Source organism: Canis lupus, chromosome 31, assembly GCF_003254725.2.
Source record: "Canis lupus dingo isolate Sandy chromosome 31, ASM325472v2, whole genome shotgun sequence".
NCBI lineage: Eukaryota > Metazoa > Chordata > Mammalia > Carnivora > Canidae > Canis > Canis lupus.
Window position 1 is genome coordinate 28694684 of NC_064273.1, and position 18662 is coordinate 28713345.

Sequence of the window (18662 nt, forward strand, 5' to 3'; positions counted from 1 at the left end):
GCATGTGGTGATCTTGCCATGGGACTGGAAGGCTGGGGAGGAGGGCTGGAGTGTGTGGGGAGGTGGGCAGTGCCGAAGGGGTGGTGAAGGGGGTGGGGTGGGGCTGGAGGATACAATCTGTGGACCACCATTTAGGCCCTGGTGGCCTCTGGTGATCCACAGGCTCAATTTGAGAACCACTGATGTCATGGAAAAAAAACAAACAAACAACCAGGATATAGTAAGTCCTAAATTGAAAGGAGAGGATGGACGCCTCGTGCTGTGAAGATGTAGGTGCTCCTGGTTTCACATTCCTGCAATGAGACCTGTGAACTCCACCTACGGCTGCCTCATTGTCGGGGGAGTCCTAGGTGGTTAAGCAAGGCTTTCTAAAGAAATGCCTTCTGGTTTGGTTGGATGGGTGATGGGAAATTTGTTTCAGGAGTACTGGCAGCATGGCAGTGCTGAAACTAGGAGGCTGCGTGGTCTAAAGGATTGGGAAGGTTTCTTTATCCCGCTGTACTCCTGACTGCTTTTGTGATCATGGGCAAGTAATTACTTGGAATTTCAGTCTCCAAGTGTCATGAGAAGACAAGTCCTTATTACTGCTTCACAGGGTGGTAATTAATAGTGTGATGGGCACCTATGAAGAATTGTTATGATTGCCAGGGAATGAACTGAATTTCAGCAAAATGAGATTTTGGTTGCTTCACATCTTTTAATCTCATAACATTTCAGTTTTGATAGCATTATCTCTGATGGCCCTCTTATTAACAAATTAATATAAAACATATATCCTTAGTTTGCCTGCCACTTGGGTGGGGGGGGAGAGATGTACTAATAGGTGTATAGTGAGTATATGGTCAGATTCATGAAAAATTAACTTTTATGTAATTTACTAGGATTGGTGTTGGAAAAAGATGAAAATCTAGCAAAATATTTTTGATTTTGAGTTCATTTTGGACTTAACTATATTACAGTATTTAAAATATAGTGGTTTGTATAGTATTTGAAAATGGTTTTCATTTCATTGGGACGAATTATAAGTACACACTTATTTGGGTAGTTTTAATTCTTTAATATTATTTAATCTTGAAGCTGAGTGCTCAGTATTTCAGGAAGTTAGACTTTAAGTTTATGTGAGTGTTTAGGCACATAAAAATTAAGTAGTTTTGTACAATACTAGGTAGAAGCTTCTGAATGCGATTCCATTGCAAAATTTTGAACTTCATTTGTATAATGAAGTGCTGCCTATCCACATAATGCTAATATAGTTCTAAAAATCATGTTAATGTAACTTGCAGAAATGAATCTACTGATTAAATTGGTTCCTTGCAAACTGTCCCTTAAATTTTTTTTGATTTCCAGTCTTGTAGGCAGTTGACAAGCTTTAAATAATTCACATCATGTTAAATGTAAATGTAACCCATTTTGATAAATTATGAGATATATTCATCAGAGACATTTTTAAATACTAGTAAGAAAGCTATGTTTTCAGGAAAACTCCCAGTTAAATGTTTACAGAAGAACATTTGCTACTGATGTCAAGGAAGGAAGGAACATTTTATTTATAATGTGGAAGGTCTTTAGATAACTGAAAAATTAACATTTATCTTCACTGTCAAATATCACAAAGTGTTGTGTTCAGAAAACTTTCAGTGATCATACAGCTTTTCTTGCCTCGCTACACTCTTTTACATTAAAAACCACATGGAATGCCAGCATTCTCCATATTCTTTTAGTCTGTTGCAGTAAATTCTTAGATGAAAAAGAGTGAGAATTTTTCCATTATTATTATTTGTCAGTAAAACATTTTTAAGTGATAATTGATTTAAAAAAACCTTTATTTTCTGGAATTAAATGATTTGGACATGACCCGAAGGGTATTGTTTACTATTATAGGTTCATTAGATTAAGCAGCTTTTTGGTGAACTGTATACACACTGGGGTAAAGAAACATGAACATAGTAGAGATTGGAAACCGAGTTGGAAGCCTGGGTTATTTGGGGATTTGCATTATACTTTGCACAGTTGCCCTTTTTTTTAGGAGTGTTGCCTGGAAAAGAGGGGCGGATGAACCTGGAAGTAAGTAAAAGTCATTCTAGGTGTGTAGCAACAAGGCAGTTGATACCCAAGCATCAGCTAACTTTTCTCTTTATACATCAACACTGCATGGCCTGCACCAAATAAGGAACTGAACCAGGGGTATGTTTTTACCTCCACAGCTGCCTCCTTCCATCAGAGCACCTTGTTGAACTTAATGTCTAGTCACACATCATTGGCATGCTTTCTCCCCAGCATATAATTTACAAAGCTGGGGAAAAAAAATAAGATGATAAAGTTTTACTACTGTGTGTAAAAACAAGATTTAAAAATTTTGTATTAACTTATCAATACAGGAAATGATTAATGCTTACTCTTTCCAGAGTTACCAAAAGTTTGACTCCCTCTTTTGATAAGTTAATGACTTTTGCTATATATTTGCTAGAGAACATAAATCTAAAACTTAATAACAAGGGAAACTAAAGCAGGATTTGGAGATTTACAAATTTTTAAAAAAGCCATAGAGATCAACAGTAGAATTCATTTGTTTTGTGTACATGGATGTCCTTTAAAATAGAGGCATCAGCTATTTATTTCTTAAAATGTGTGAATATGACTGTTGACCATGCTAATGTATATAGTTGTGCATCTTATGACATTAAGTGGTTTGCTGCTTTGATGGAAATTATGGTTCAGTGGGTTGGATACAAGAGAGATGACTGTTCACAGAATAACCTGTGAACTTTCACCCCTCTGTATGGAAACTTGTTTCAGGGCCAAATCCTTGTAGCTGTCTTCTTGCCCCGGTCAGTGCCAGCCCTACTATTCACAACACTGCTGCCACCGAGGCCTAGGTATGTAAACGCTTAAGGAGTTTTTTACAAGTCTTTTAACGTCACGCTAGGTTTTAAAAGAATTCAGATTCAGTTTGGTATAATGACAGGGTATTTTATATGACTGTCCATTTCTTACTGTGTAAATATACTTTAAAGAGTTATCTTCTTTGCTTCATAGGGATTTTCTAAGTAAAATATTTTTACTTGCTTTATGGTAGAATGGGGAAGAAAACTTGGGTTGTTAACAGTATGCTTCTTCAGTGTCCAAACTATTTCTAAATGATTTCTGGGCTTTATTCATTAACTAGGTACACCTGGGACAATTAATATTATTGACTGTTTTAACATTGCCTTCTTTTTATTTTGCAAGCTAAGAAGAGATACCAGTGAACCTAAATAGTGGACGAAAACAGGAGTGTTCTAATTTTTTTTTTTTTTTTTGGAGGGGGGCATGAGGGCCACTGTTTTAAACTGCCATTTATTTGCCTTATTTGACTTTCAAAATACTATTATGTTAATGGTGAAAATAATTAGAGCATCCACACTACAGTATGTATATAAGTATAGAAATTTAATTGCTATATCAGATCTAGAAGTAAAATGAGACTTTTTTTTTTAAGTTACATCAAGTTTGTAGTCAAATTCTAACTGTGAAATGGGGACATTTTACCTTTCTTTCTTTGGATAGGATCAGTTCTTAAGAGCAGCCCCGGTAACTGGAGGAATGGGAGCCGTTTTGATGAGAAAAATGGGCTGGAGAGAAGGAGAAGGATTAGGAAAAAACAAAGAAGGAAATAAGGAACCTATCCTGGTTGATTTTAAGACAGACCGAAAAGGTAACCCATTGTTTTGGGAATGTTGATTATCTCTCCTTAATATTTAGGGTTTCATTACCTTCGTAGTTTTTTTTAAAGCAAGCTCTGCCCAATGTGGGCTTGATCTCATGACCCTAAGATCATGAGTCACACGCTATACCATCAGAGCCACCCAAGTGCCCCTTGAAAAAAAATATTTTCCCCCAAAGTAACCTTTCTACATTTTGATGTCCCTGATGCTTAACTGGAGCATATCTACAGCTATTAAGAAACAAAAGGCGCTCATCCATTTGTGGCAGCTTGTATAGATACAGATGGGAGTCACTAATTTGAGCTAAAAGGTGGTCTTAACGTTAGTTGCTAAATATTATGGAAATGTGCATATATCAGTGGGATTGAAATTTCAGTTAGATTACAGTTTTGGTAAATGGTATCCCCGTTTTGTTTTCTTGTGACAGGTAACATACTTGTCATTTCTAGGCTGTATTTTTTTTTCCTTCTTATTTTATACCACGTATTCTATTCTCCTTATTTCCTATTAGAGTGTTGTTTTGTCTTCTCCTATAAACAGTTTTGGTATCTCCCTCTTTTTAAGCTCTGTCATTGAATTTTCTTGGGTTGGGGCTGGAGAATAGGCCAGTTGCTGACAGCAGTGTCAGCTTGTCATATTGTCTTGTGCTCAGGGCGGCACCTTGGAACTTTTATCTTACTAGTACTTTGCCACTCCTGGAAATCCTTCTGCATTGCCCCCATGCAGTTGCTAAGTATTAAAAATATACTTAGCGGGGTGTCTGGATAGCTCAGTTAAGTGTCCAACTCTTGATTTTGGCTCAGGTCATGATCTCAGAGTCGTGAGGTCGAGCCCTACATTGGCCTCTGTGTGTGGGGTGTACGGGAAAGAGAATCTCTTGGGATTCTGTCTCTCTGGGCCCTCCCTCCACTTGTGTAAAAAAAAAAAAAAGCAAACAAACATGTATATATATGTATATATGCACACACACAGACACTTAGTGCTCATTGATAACAGCCAGTTGGTACCTCTTAAATAATTTCTTCCCTTGGAATAATGTCTTATGTAGAATTAAATGGGGCTGTCATCTCAGTGTGATTTCAATAGATTGTATAAGCCTGATTTTTAAAGACTAGAAAGCTTAAACCTAGAATTTTCCTTATCTTTTCAATCAGAAAGATAAGTTGAAGTTAATGCAGTTAAATTATTCTGTGTCAGTGAATTTGGAAACCAACTAGCTTGGACCAAATTGTGTGTGTCATAAAGCAAGCATTTTGCATCAGAATTTCTACATTGTCATCCACATAGAATACTGTGATACCTCTTTTTTTTAAAATTAGAGGGATTTATTGTAAGGATTCTCAAGTAGGTTGGAAATAGCATGAGAATCGTTCTGTGCTGCTGTAGCATTAATTCAAACTGAATTAGAAAAGGACATTGTACGGATTATGTCATATTTGACATTGTATTACATATACAAGTTGAATAGATTTTTTTGAGTCATACAAGGTGATTTGTTTATAAGAAAACATCTGTGAATGCATTACATAATTCCAGGAACATCCTCGTTGGAATTGTGTAATAGGTGTTGGGTTTGGAGAAGAGTACTAGCAGATTTAGTGAAGAGCTGATTGAAGAATTCCCCCTAGGAGAAATGGAAGCAGGAAAGCATGGACTTTGGCTAATGAGACAGTGAAATCCCATTGGAAAGGGAGGTTATGCAGTGAGATTGTCTTCTATGAACATCTTCATTTGATAAGTCAGGGGCTGTTTGCTGGGGAAAATATGGACCCGTTTATAGTGACACTTCTTTGTTTGGAGGGTGTGTGGCCTAAAATCCTCACCTTTTGGGGAACTTAATTAACAGCAGGGTGCTTTAAGGAATGGGAAGCCTTTAGAAAGCATTTGAAATAAATAGCCACTGTATTTTAAACTTATTAAAAAGAAACAATCCTAAAGGTGTTATCTTTGGCACTTAATAGGTGTATTCATATGCTACTAGGTTTTTGTGTTCTGTGAATATTTGTTCTTAAGCAATTTCTATTACCAAGTTATATGAACATAAAGTATAACTTATATACATTGAAACAGCAAAACAAGGTAAACTATATAAAAATCAAAGGTAGTGGGGGTTGAGTATTTTATTGGAAGGCATAGGTTGAGATTTAGGGTCCTACAGAGGGAATCATTGTATATAATAATTTAAAATGATGCTTTGGAGTTTATTCAGTGAACACTGCCTTTTTATTTTAAAGGTCTTGTTGCAGTAGGAGAAAGAGCACAAAAGAGGTCCGGGAACTTCTCTGCTGCAATGAAAGATCTGTCAGGTGAGAGTACATTTGAATTTCTTCTTGTCCTATCCCCCACTTGAATTCGTATTTTGTTGGCACTGTGGAAATAATCAACTGGTTATTTTTTTCTTTGTAGGCAAACATCCTGTGTCTGCTTTGATGGAAATCTGTAATAAGAGAAGGTGGCAACCACCAGAATTTCTCTTGGTCCATGATAGTGGCCCAGATCATCGCAAACATTTTCTCTTTAGGGTAAATATGAATTTCTGCATTAATTCTATACCCCTATTAATTTGAGGACTTAGAGGGTGAGGGGTAAGCATTGTATGGTCACAGGATTGATACGTTGTGGGTTGGGAGTGAATATATGTGTGGGTAGAAATGGTAGGGTTTTTGGGTTTTTAAATATTTAAGCATACTTTAATATGACCTGTTAATGTCCTAGTTTTAAAAAATGCTGGAGGGAAAGAGGTGGGCAAAATCTGGTAAACAATTTGTTGACATTTTCCAGTGAACTTGGGAAATTAGTTTTATCAGGGTTTTCTCCTTCCCGCCCATTTGGAGACCTGCTCTTAATTTGCAGTCCCTTTTCCCAAATGATTTGCTTCTCCTGGGTTGAGATTAATTTGACTTACGTAGTGTGGGTTTTATATTTCTGTAAGTTATTTTTCTAGCATTTAGTGAAAAATACAAAGCTAATAGATATTAAAGTTTGATGCTGTTCTTATTGTATGTTTTTCTTGAATAGGTATTGAGAAATGGAAGCCCTTACCAGCCCAATTGTATGTTTTTCTTGAATAGGTATTGATAAATGGAAGCGCTTACCAGCCCAGCTTTGCCAGCCCTAATAAGAAGCATGCTAAAGCCACAGCAGCTACTGTGGTTCTTCAAGCAATGGGCCTTGTACCAAAGGACCTCATGGCTAATGCCACTTGCTTCAGGAGTGCCTCACGTAGATAGATTGAGGTTTTATATTAATCATTTCAGATAATTTTACTCTGCATCAAAATGTATTTCCTCTTTAATGTTGTAAATATTTGGCAATTTAAGACATTGTGTAAAAAGCAATCTGTACAAACATCTCCAGGCTTTGATTTTTGTACCATGGAAATTGTATTTAACCATACAGGGTTTTGGTATGTTTATATTGTTTACCTTAGTGATGTATTTGTTTAAGTGGCTAACATCCAAACGATTGTTTGAAGGCATCCGTAATCTTCAGTGTGGAATGTTAAATAACGCTTTTATACTGTATTTTGTACTATGATGTAACCTCCCTTCCTTATGGCTAGGCTGCTGTAACACTTGCCTGTAATCAGTGAAGGGCTGTGCACCTTGTACTAGTTCACAATGGGTTCTGCTGGACAGATACTGGGCCAGTGTTATTGAGGTAATCAAGCAAGATCTGTTCCACAGGGCTAATGCCACCATCTCCCCCTTAAAATTTTGTAGAGGTTCTAAAAAAAAAAAAAAAAAAAAAAAGAGTGGTATGTTGTGTGATGATCTGCACTAAGTCCTGCGTTCCCATTAAAGCCACTTGGGCCATGAGAAGGGAGTCAAAATGAAGTCTGATTAGAATTCTACTGCAGAGGCCAAGTACATTTAGTATGGCATTGAGTTGTGATATAGTTTTACTTTGATGTGCATTTTGAATTTCAGCTACACCTAGATAGACGTTAAATGATAATTAAAATGCTGTAACCAACTTATCTAATAAAATCGGCACCCAGCCACTATTTTGTTGACTATGAGAAAGTTTAAGTTTATGTTAATTTTTAGGGTCTGATAGAATATTTCATGTGTATTACAGTGGTATTCATAATGCTATGTCTCTAAACTTTATTTTCAAAAGCTTAAGGCCCAAATATAAACTTCTCTGGAATAAATGTGGTGTTTTATTTTCTGGATCATAAAGTGAACACATACTTCTTCATTACTGTCATTTCTTTACCCGATACTTTTGGTTTCTAAGCACTTTTATTTTTAAGAAAATTTGAATCTATCTCACACACACACACACACAGGGACATTAAATACTACTTTACCAGGATAGCTGAGCATACAATTATTAACCTATTCTATGTGGAATACAAAATACCCTTATCTGAATTAACATGCATCAAAAAACCAAATTTAATATATTTGAGAATAAAGGAATCATAAATCAGAAGGAAAGCAGCAACTATGGTAGACATGGTAACAATCAGCTCAGCAGATCCTGTCTACATTTGTATCTTTATAAAGCTAGAACCTCCGTAGTAGGATAGGTGAATTGTCAAATATAATTTTGCCCTGATGCCATCAGTCACAATACCAGGAGATAATTGATCGTAATTTAGTTTCAATTTCCCATTTGCAAGGAGAAACTGACATTCATGACGTTCAGTTTTCTACTTGTTTTATAATTAGGTTGTAAAGGTCTGGAAGTCTCAAGTTACTTATGTTTTTAAAAAGTTGGGAGTTACCTTCATATCTAATCAGAATAGTAAATGTTGATTTAAAACCTTGATCCTACTGCTTAACACATGTAAAAATTAACGAAAAAGGTTAATGTTTATCAACAGTTGAATATGTTAAAGTTAGATTCATTTAACTTCCAAAATGAACTTTAGAGCCAAAGGTATAAGAATCTTGAATTTCCTTGCTAGAAGGCTTTTTCCTCAAAGATTCCTTTTAGGCTTACTTTGGTGTTCAGGATCTCCAATTATAAACGTAGTCATTCATTTCCACATGTCTTAAAGATGATTTTCCCAGTATTGGTGTTTGACTAAGTTGATCCAGGGTCTTAGGGTGCAATCCACAGTTAGCAAGCTCCTCAAGAACAGTTTCCTGTGGAAATTTGTATTCAAGTTAGTTAAAAAGTGTATCAGTCTCTGAACACTGACGTTTTTTTTGGTAATCTTTACACCCAATGTGGGAATTGAACTCTGAGATCGAGTCGCATGCTCTACCAGTGGAGTCAAATTTTAATAATTACCATGGGAACTTTGACAAACACCTGCCTTAATCACATTCATAAGGCAAAGGCAGTTCATTATCAATAGAAGTTGACCCTAAAAGTTTTCACATACAATAGCATTCACAAATAATTTCGGTCATTTTTAGAAGTCTGGCAGATGATAAAAGCATGAGGCAATTTTAAAGGTTTTAATTATAACCTGTAAATAAAAAATAGAAACCTAACTATATCCAAAATTAAAGGCAAATACTGATTAAATACCCATAGTTTATAATAAAGGAATCCGGTACTATTCTGGATCTGAGATGGCCATATAAATAACTTGCCTTTTTGTTTGGGAAATTCTATAGTCGTTGTGGAGTACAATCTAAATTCATAAAAATTTATCTCAAAAAACCCAAATCTTACCCCTTCATTTTAGGATTGGCAGTTAAGTAGTACAGTTCATTTTTAATTTATTTTTTAAAAGATTTTATTTATTCATGAAAGACAGAGAGGCAGAGACAGAAGCAGGCTCCATGCAGGGAGCCTGATGCGGAACCTGATCCTAGGACTCCAGGATCACGCCCTGGGCTGAAGGCAGGCACTAAACCGCTAAGCCACCCAGGGATCCCAAATAGTACAATTTAATGGTAAGTCAGACATAAGTTTGACTCTCTATAAATCACTTCTTTCTTCCACCCGAGGAAACTAGCTACAGTGAGCTACGCTAAAAGCTGTCTACTTACCTTATCCAATACTTTATTCACTGGCAGGCAGATATTAAATACAGCAGTTGGCTCATGTGTATATAGTCCAGCAGAAAATGACCCATTCTGTGAAGATCTGAGTAGCATGGTTACTGAATGTAGAGAATGAGGCATGATAGGACCCGTAATCTCCAAACTAAATTGATCTTTGTATCCAGAAACAGCTTGTGTCTTCACATTTACACTTCTTGCCTTCAAGAAAATTTAAAGAAAAAATTACTGTCACCGTCTCTCAAGCTTTTGTCCCTTAAGACTTGTTCAGTAACTTCATTAGGGTTTTCCTCTTTACTTTTATGGATTAAAAGGTACAACATAGAGGGACTGTAGCCAGTGGTACTATAATAGCACTGTATGGTGGCAGGAACTATACTTGTGAGAATAGCATAAGGTAGTTCGTAAGACATCAAAAGAATGCTATATGAGTAAAAATGTTAATTCTCCATCTGTAGCACATCTCCAAGTTATGACTCAGTTTAAGCATATTCTAGAGAATATAATTTTTCATATAGTATCCTAATTTAGTAGTATGCTTTTTTACTTAGGAAAACAAACAAACAAAAAACAGGTACAGCTGGGTGGCTCAGCGGTTGAGAATCTGCCTTTGATCCAGGGTGTGATCCTGGAGTCCCGGGATTGAGTCCCATGTCGGGCTCCCTGCGTGGAGCCTGCTTCTCCCTTTGCCCTTGTCCCCGCGTTTTTCTGGGTCTTTCATAAATAAATAAAACCTTTAATAAACAAAACAAAGCTTTTCTGGGGCCTGAACTCCCGATTCTGGATCAAGACCTGAGCTGAGGTCAAGAGTCAGATGCTTGACAACTAAGCCACCCAGGCTTCCCTATTAAGATTTTTTTAATGGAAGTATAGTTGACACACATTACAGTTACATTAGTTTCAGGTATAGGACAGCGATTCTACAACTCTAAACATTATGCTCTGCTCACAAATGTAGCTACCATCTGTCACCATATTGTTATAGTACCACGGACTATATTCCCTGCGCTGGGCCTTCCATCCCATGACTTACTCTATTCCATAACTGGAAGCACATACTTCCCAATCCCCTTTAACCCTTTGCCCAGCTCCCTTCCCAATTCAGTAATACATTTTCAATGCAGAATACTGGGAAAATAAATATAAAAATAAATTCTATTTTTTAAAAAAATACAAATTCGGAATGCCTGGGTGGCTCAGTGGTTGAGCGCCTCCCTTTGGCTCAGGGTATGATCCCAGTTTGGGGATCGAGTCCCACGTCAGGCTCCCTGTGAGGAAACTGCTTCTCCCTCTGCCTGTGTCTCTGCCTCTGTGTCTCTTATGAATAAAATCTTAAAATTCTTTTGTTAGTAACATTCACAATGTATTTGTATTTACATCTGTAAGTTTTTTTCAACAATACGGATATACAGCTATTCTTTTCAGCTATCCAGGATTTAGGTGCTGAGATCTCTAATCTTAGCTAGCTTCTTTCATTGCTTAATGACAAAATGAGATTAAAGCAGCTTTTCCACATGGCAAAAAAGACTAACACCAAAATGCTTTTGTTGCCAATCAGATTTATTCAGTTAGAAAAAATTACTTTTATATAATTCAAATAAAACATTTCATATAATGAATGTTCTCATATAATTTGATATACCTTTATATCAACATTTTTTTTATTGGGAGGAAAGCAAAAACAAAATATGCACCATGTAAAATGGTAGGAGTTATTAAAAACAAATCAAGAATTTGTTCTTGATTTCTTCTTAAAAAGCTCATTTATGAGGATTAGGGTAGAATTTTTTCTTTTTTCCTTTTCATTACCTTTAGCATTTGCATTGTGGCACCTCGGAAAGCTACAGGTGATAAGAGGGTTGGTGGAAGTCCTGCCTGCGGACCTGAACTAGCAATTAAACTCTTAGAGTTGATCAAGAAATTCAGCAATGTAAGGGTATTCATTCCCTTCACCAACACAACAGACTCAGGTCTGTGATCCATTTGCACTTCGTGTTTCTCTTTTCGTCTGAAGATGACAATCAAGGAACTTGCAAATTTAAATCCCATGCTAATGAGAAAAGCCATCATCTTGATTCTGAATCACCTGGGACTCTTTTTTCCCATTGTGAACTGGAAATGCTCTTTCTACCCCACTCTGCTGCAATTATAACACATCCGCTTAAATCAAAATGATTTCTCTTTGACCACTGAATTTGCTAGAAGTTGACTCCTAAAAAAACCGAATTTCTTCTCTAGTTGAAAACATACTCTATATGGAATGTTTCCATTCAAAAAAAAAACTTTAGCAGTAATTGTTCATGGTTTACTGGTACTTAGTCTGTTTTTTTAATGTCATGATGGAGAATTAGTTTAAATATGATCTTAAGACAATTTAAGATTACAGTCAAATAAAACTGTCAATATTACACAGCTCACTAAATTCAATGAAAATCAATTCTAGTTAGCACAACGGAAAGGATACAGCTTGATAGAGAGTATGTCTGGTTTTTTAATTTTATCTTGCACACCCATCTCTTCCAGCCAGGAAAAGCTCTCATCTTCATCCTCATCACTGATTACTTGTTCCCTAGAAAATTGTTATAGTTAGAGTTTCCATTTCATCAAACGGTTTCCTCTACAAAACTACTTCACTGAGACCGTAAGTCCCTAGGTGACGTAAAAGGTGGTTTTAATCACATACTCCCCATGTCCCAGGCTTGTTCCAGATGCCTTTTTCTTCTCATGGCCATTTTCTTTTATTAGCGGCAGAGAAAATTCAATACCTACGTGAGAAAAGAAAAATATAACTGAGTTTCCTTTAATATACTCTAAAAGAACAAGTGTGTCCTACTTTTACAGAGTATGAAATCTGAAGATTTGAGCTTTTGCACTTGGATCTATTAAGGCAACAGCTTTCAAGCTTTCTTGACAGTAGCCCACCACACACACACACACACACACACACACACACACACACACCCCTCCTCCTCCTCCTCTTTCAAACAAAAGTTTCAGGAAACAATAAATACTCCCCCACTACATGTGGTACTCTTTCCTGTAGTGCTGATTAAATAGATTTGTGATCATCAATGGTTGGCCCAGTTTGAAAATTATGTTAATTAAAAGAGGGTAGGAATTTCTAGACAAGTACATTCAGATGGGAACTTTCCAGCTCAATATGTTTATCAGATCAAAGAAGGGAACACCATTAAACTTAAAGAAAGCTGTGCATTAAGGGACAGCTTAAATCACTGCTGGGAAAAAATAAAATCAGAAATAAAGAAGGCATTTCTTAAAAAATATAGGTAAAACTGGTAAAAGGCAATTCAATTGGTAAAAAGACAATTCAAACTTTAGCTTCTAAGGAAAGTGTTTACTATACTTTTTTTTTTTAATGCTTAAATCAGTTTTTTATTACAAAAGAAATTACTCAAACAATCATAAAAGCACATAAAAGAACAAAGCAGAATTCTGTCTCATGACCATTGGCCCCTATGGGGTAGCCGTATTAATTTTGTAATACTCTTCCAGATTTTTTTAAGGAAAATGAAAAAATTGCATCAACTACATACACTGTTCCAAATTTTTATATTTCTTTTGTTAACAATATAACATTCTCCTTTGACAAATTACATAAGCTCTACAACAGTAGGGATTTTGTCTACTTCTGTCACTGCTGTATTTCTAGGGACTAGAACACTGGTATTGAACAAAGGTGCCAATAAATGCTCACTGACTGGATGAATGGAATGGATCCTCCTTACCACCAGATCAACTACAAGTTCTGTGGGGTTCAAGGATATGTGTATTTGGTCTCTCTCTATGGTCTCAGCACCAGAGCACCTGGCACATAGTAGACACTCAAATAGTCATTGAATTAGCAAAACAGCTCAATGATGAAACCACTTAATTCCTTTTAACTACACCAGCATGTTGACATCACAATAATCAACTATGCTCCTGTTGATGAAATAACGGGATAAATAAAAAATAACTCATTTTAAACCTATGGTTTTACCTTCATTTTTCATAGCTTCTCTTATGCCTCTAGTTGTAGGAGAGATGAGAGCTGTGATTACATCATTTCCTGCTAATCCTGCTGCTCGGAACAAGATCGTAAACTGATAGGTACAAACGTAGAAATATGGGCAAAGCTTTGTCTTCAGTAGATTATAGAGAGAAGTGAAGCTCACAGACCTATGAAGTAGCAAGATTTTCTTTAGGCATTACTACACATTTAGCTTGACAACTAAAATTTAGTTTTTTTATGATTCAGTTTGATACTCATTTGAATAAAAACACAACACAAATATTATAGATAATGGTTTGAACTTTTTCTACTATATACATAACTTGGCTCTTAAAGGACTAAAATTGGTCATGGGACCCACAGTGTTTACCGCTTAAACACTAATCATGTTTTCTTTAAACAAATCTTAATTGGGGCAGCCCCGGTGGCTCAGCGGTTTAGTGCTGCCTTCAGCCCAGGGTGTGATCCTGGAGACCCAGGATCAAGTCCCACATTGGGCTCCCTGAATGGGGCCTGCTTCTCCCTCTGCCTAGGTCTCTGCGCCTCTCTGTCTGTCTCTCATGAATAAATAAATGAAACCTTTAAAAAAAAATTAAAAAGAAACCAAACAAATCTTAATTGATAACTGGTTGCTGACTTTTCTCTGAGCAGCTTCTGATGAGAAAGGAAGCAGCCACTGAGATGAAATAACATAAAAGAATGTATATATTTATGTAACACTTATACATAATTCCACAGTTGCATAAAGAGTGAATAAGAGTCAAAAAAAAGTAAACAATTTAAATATCGATTATTAACAGCTTAGAAAAAATAATTCAGAGGAACACAGAGAACCTTTTACCAGTACACACTTCCACATTGTACATAATAATACTGGATGTACAAATTTTTAATAATCTTACCAGTCACTCATTAAAATGTGTTGCAAGGTTTCATCATTTGACCAAGGGCTTATCTTTCCAGCCATTTTTCTATCAGCTCCAATGCGAGGGAACAGTGGTAGCCAGGGAAAGGCAGGGTGCAACCAATAGATTAGGCTCTGCTGAAAGGCACAACGGAGCTGAGTGGAGAGTCTGGGATCCTAAAATCCAGAGATGATATTGGAAGTTTTTGCCACATTAGAAGTATAAAATTTCATCAAAAAGCACTGAATATGCCACTTATTCTAAGAACCTTTACTGTTTCCTATAGAAAAGTATTCATAACTGTTACACCAGCTAAAATATAGTTTATTCTTGCCAGCTTTTATTGTATCTTAAAGCATATCAAAAGGAGGACTTAAAATACAGATGGGAATATTCTCTCATCTCTCCTGTTCTTTCCTGAGAACAGTGACTATTTTAGTTATCATAAGGGTAGGGCTATAGATGGAGATGTTTACTGCATGTAGGTAATACTATGTTCAACTCCTCTCCCCTCACAACTGCTCAACAGGAACCAGTAAAAATGAGTAATGAGAATCATAAATCAACCTGATTTATTAAAAAAGATGTATCAGGGCCTTCTTTTTTTAAATTTTATTTATTTATTCATGAGAGGCAGAGACACAGGCAGAGGGAGAAGCAGGCTTCATGCAGGGAGCCCGATGCTGGACTCGATCCAGGGAATCCAGGATCACACCCTGAGCCAATGTCAGGCTCTAAACCGCTGGGCCGCAGAGGGATCCCCCAAGGCCTTTTTTAGGTAATCACTTTTAACCTAATTTGAGTTGATGAGTTGCTTGACAGCAATGCAATTACATTCCTCCAAAACCATTCTAGAACTCATTAACTCTATTACAGTATTTACAATAGACTATCAAACAGGTAGCAAGAATTAGTGTGTATGAAAAAAAGAATATGCATTATATCAGAAAACTAGGAAAATAACCAATCTACGTTTGCAATTCTATTCAATTGCTTTTCATTTTTCTCCCTTATATTTTTTTCTCAGAAGGCTTTAGAGAAGAATGGTTTTGTTCAAAAACAATTTCTGCCTCTAACATTAGTCCTCAGGACAGGTCTTTAAATTTAATGGGCAGTTACTGAATCTGATAGAGAAAACTGCATGAAAGTGCAAGAAATACAAAATTCCCCAAATCTCAGTGTCTTTAAACTTTAGAAGAAAAACTTTTTAGAAGAAGGAAATATTTGTGACATTTTGCAGAGAAGTACGTTTTACAATTAATTTGTTACTTTAAAACACACCTACTTCCCTTCAGAATTACCTGTATACTTTGAGGCAAAGTAACTTCTGTTGCCCTACAATGCTGGATGACACCTTGGGCCTCTTCTTGTGCTTTCAAGTGATCTGCCCAGGTAAAGGGTTGAGAAGAGGTGAAAAGGAGTCGAGTTTTAATACTCCAGTCCACAGGTAACTCAGTACTTTCTGAGGATGGAGTATCAGATTCGGAGAATGATACTTGTGGAGTCTTTTAGAAAACAAAGGACACAAAAATTAGTAGAGTACCAAAGAACTTCCCTTTTAATCTACAGATTTTATCAACCTGCATGATCACGGAATTGTCAGAATCTTATAACTGCATAATAAGTAACACTGAAAATACACTACACACTGTGAAACACCCTAGAAAGTTAAACTGTTGACAGTGGTTTTCTCTGGAAGTGGGAATTTACTGTTGTTACAGGTGGTGGTGGTGGAAGGCCACATTTTTACCTTTTAGTTTTTTTTTTTTTAATTTTTATTAAAAATTTATTTATGATAGTCACACAGAGAGAGAGAGAGAGAGAGAGGTAGAGACACAGGCAGAGGGAGAAGCAAGCTCCATGCACCGGGAGCCCGATGTGGGATTCGATCCCGGGTCTCCAGGATTGTGCCCAGGGCCAAAGGCAGGCGCTAAACCGCTGTACCACCCAGGTATCCCCCTTTTAGTTTATATATATATAGTTTAGTTACAAGAGGCATGTACTATTTCCACAATCATAATTTAAAAAAAAAAAATCTACTGATCTTGCTGTCAAAGCAAAAACCTTCCAAGTAATTCATTATTTTTTAAAAATATTTATTTATTTATTTATTGATTGATTGATTGATTGATTGATTGGCAGGAGCAGAGGGAGAGAACTTCAAGCTGACTCCCTGCTGAGCGTGGAGCCTGATTTGAGGTTCTGTCTTGTGACGCTGCTCACGCATGTCCTGAGCCAAAATCAGGAGTTGAATGCTAAACCGACTGGGCCACCCAGGGTCCCCTGCAAGTATTTTAAAGAGCACCATTAAGCCTTGCAAGCTCCGGAACCAGGGCTAAGCAGTTCCTGCAGGTAACTTAGGGCTCTTATGAGGCCATATGTAAAAAGACGTTTCCTGATTTCAAAATTTCCTTCCAAACTGTTTTGCTGTCCTTTCAAGGCCGTTTTCTCCACTTTATTTACAATGATTCTTTGAGGTGACATCACACACACCAAGTAACAGGTGCGGGGGAACTATCTGTAACAGACCCTGTGAAGGCCGTCCATTTGTATGACAGGTCTTAGCTCTTCGGGCCTGTTCCCGTTAAGGACAAGCCGCGCAACAGGAATACCTGGGGGACGGTACCAAGAGGACGGCTGTTGTGGCCGTGTCTGCAAGGTTCAGGGATATGCCACAACCTGTGGAGGTAATTTGGGGATTTTGTCTGAAGATTCAGTTAAAGAGGAAGTTCAAAAAGCAGTTGGGTGTGGAGAGAGGAGCTGGAGTCACCGCCCACGGAGAGAGAGTGTCAAACAGTTGGAGGAAGGAAAACCTGTATCTACAGTAACTTTAGCGTTGGTGCCGTCAGGAACCTCATGCTTCCGCCGGGCCGGTGCCATCTTTTCAACCCCGGCAGAGAGGATCACTGCCTCCACGCTCTCGAGCAACGACGTAACAAAAAAAATGTTTCTGAGGTGTAAGTTTAGATTTTAAGACTACATTAAAAGCTATTACCTGCAGTAATTCAGTAACGTCTGTTCTTTCAGGAAACTTCTCCTCCCACAGCGAATCATTTTCTTGATTAGAATCTACAAACTGAGGGGAAAACGATGGTCCTTTTTAATCCTAAACGATGCTGGAGTTTGCGTTAACCACCGCCAGCGCCTCACCTGGCATCCAAGGGCCTCAATAAATGCCCAGGGCAGGAAACTCACATGCAAATCACCAGATCCGGGCTTCACGTCAGTTTCGCGTCTGGCTTGACCATTAAAATCGGGATCGGGGGCGGGGGGGGGGGGGTGTGATCCGTGCGTCCGACGGCGGGGGCGGAGATCTCAAGCCCAGTGACCCACAAGGCCCTGGGGTAAGAACTGCCAGGGATTTCGGACCCAGGGATCCCCGACACTCCTCCACCCGGAGTATTTCCGAGCGCGTGAGGGCGGGGGTCGTGCAGGCAGGAGGGTCTCCGGTCTCGCCACCGAACAGCGGCCTCCGCGGACGAGCCGCCCTCCCCCGGACCCCTGACCCCCGACCCCCGACCCCCGACGGCTCCGAGCAGCCCCGGGCCCGACCGCCGGGCGCCCGCCACGCGGAGCGCAGCCTCGGGGCAGCCCCGCCCAACGCTCAGGGCCGCGTCCGCGCCCCCCGCCCCCGCCCCCGCCCGGCCCGAGACACTCACCGCGGCCTGCGCCTCCTGCCGACCGCCGGGCGGCCCGTCGGGGGGCTCCGCGGAGGCCGGCGGCCGGTTGTCCAGGCGGGCGAAGGGGTTCCTGCGGGCCGCTGCCGGGCCGCCGCCGCCGCCGCCGCCGCCGCCACCGCCCGCCGCCGGGAAGGGGCGCAGGAGCAGCCCGGCCGCCAGAGCGGCGCGGCGGGGCGCAGGCTCGGGCTGCTCCCCGGGCGCGGCGGCGGAGCCGTGGCTGCGGGCCCTCTTCCGTCGGAGCCGCAGCGTAGCGGGAGGCTTCCTGAAACCGGGCGAGTAGCCGGGCACCGAGACGGCCATGACGCGCGGCTCGGGCAGGCGGAGCCGCCGGCCTCTCCGCCGCCGCTTCCCGCGCGCGCCGGCCCGGCCCCGCCCCGCCCCAACCCCGACGT

The 18662-nt window shown here is 39.0% G+C and overlaps 2 protein-coding genes across 6 annotated transcripts in view; one reads left to right on the plus strand and one right to left on the minus strand.

The window, feature by feature from the left end:
- Positions 1-7860, plus strand: part of SON (SON DNA and RNA binding protein) — a 33033-nt gene extending 25173 nt beyond the window's left edge. The window contains exons 9-12 of one of the 3 annotated variants that reach the window (XM_025449846.3): positions 3547-3694; positions 5939-6010; positions 6111-6226; positions 6723-7860. In XM_025449846.3, the coding sequence (XP_025305631.1) occupies positions 3547-3694; positions 5939-6010; positions 6111-6226; positions 6723-6782 (396 nt within the window). In that variant the 3' untranslated portion in view covers positions 6783-7860. Of the gene's footprint in view, positions 1-2796; positions 2877-3546; positions 3695-5938; positions 6011-6110; positions 6227-6722 lie in introns of those variants that run through there. The other 2 variants (XM_025449844.3, XM_049104641.1) reach the window with 2 other exon arrangements.
- Positions 1207-18629, minus strand: DONSON (DNA replication fork stabilization factor DONSON). Of its 3 annotated transcripts, XR_007407557.1 has the most exons (12): positions 18250-18629; positions 17586-17666; positions 15892-16095; positions 14588-14766; positions 13674-13852; positions 12357-12438; positions 12138-12242; positions 11483-11681; positions 9662-9874; positions 8658-8803; positions 2197-2293; positions 1207-1737 (listed from the first exon to the last, which is right to left on the minus strand). XR_007407557.1 is itself a non-coding variant. In XM_025449853.3 (11 exons), exons 1-10 carry the CDS (start codon positions 18568-18570, stop codon positions 8666-8668), a joined length of 1701 nt encoding a protein of 566 aa, XP_025305638.3. In that variant the 5' UTR covers positions 18571-18629; the 3' UTR covers positions 1207-2293; positions 8658-8665. The 3 variants fall into 3 exon arrangements, 2 of the variants coding, with proteins under 2 accessions (XP_025305638.3, XP_048960599.1); XM_025449853.3 differs by having other exon boundaries at positions 1207-2293; XM_049104642.1 differs by lacking the exons at positions 1207-1737; positions 2197-2293 and adding an exon at positions 5807-6072.
- Positions 18630-18662: the final 33 nt, after the last annotated feature.

Bases quoted from the DNA above. Each gene is read 5' to 3' on its own strand.
- DONSON (XM_025449853.3), bottom strand. From the start codon at position 18,570: ATGGCCGTCTCGGTGCCCGGCTACTCGCCCGGTTTCAGGAAGCCTCCC. The intron at 13,853-14,587 runs GTAAGATTATTA...GCTACTTCATAG, and splicing joins CACATTTTAATGAGTGACTG to GTCTGTGAGCTTCACTTCTC. The intron at 12,243-12,356 runs GTATGTGATTAA...ACAATTTTCTAG, and splicing joins ACAAGCCTGGGACATGGGGA to GGAACAAGTAATCAGTGATG.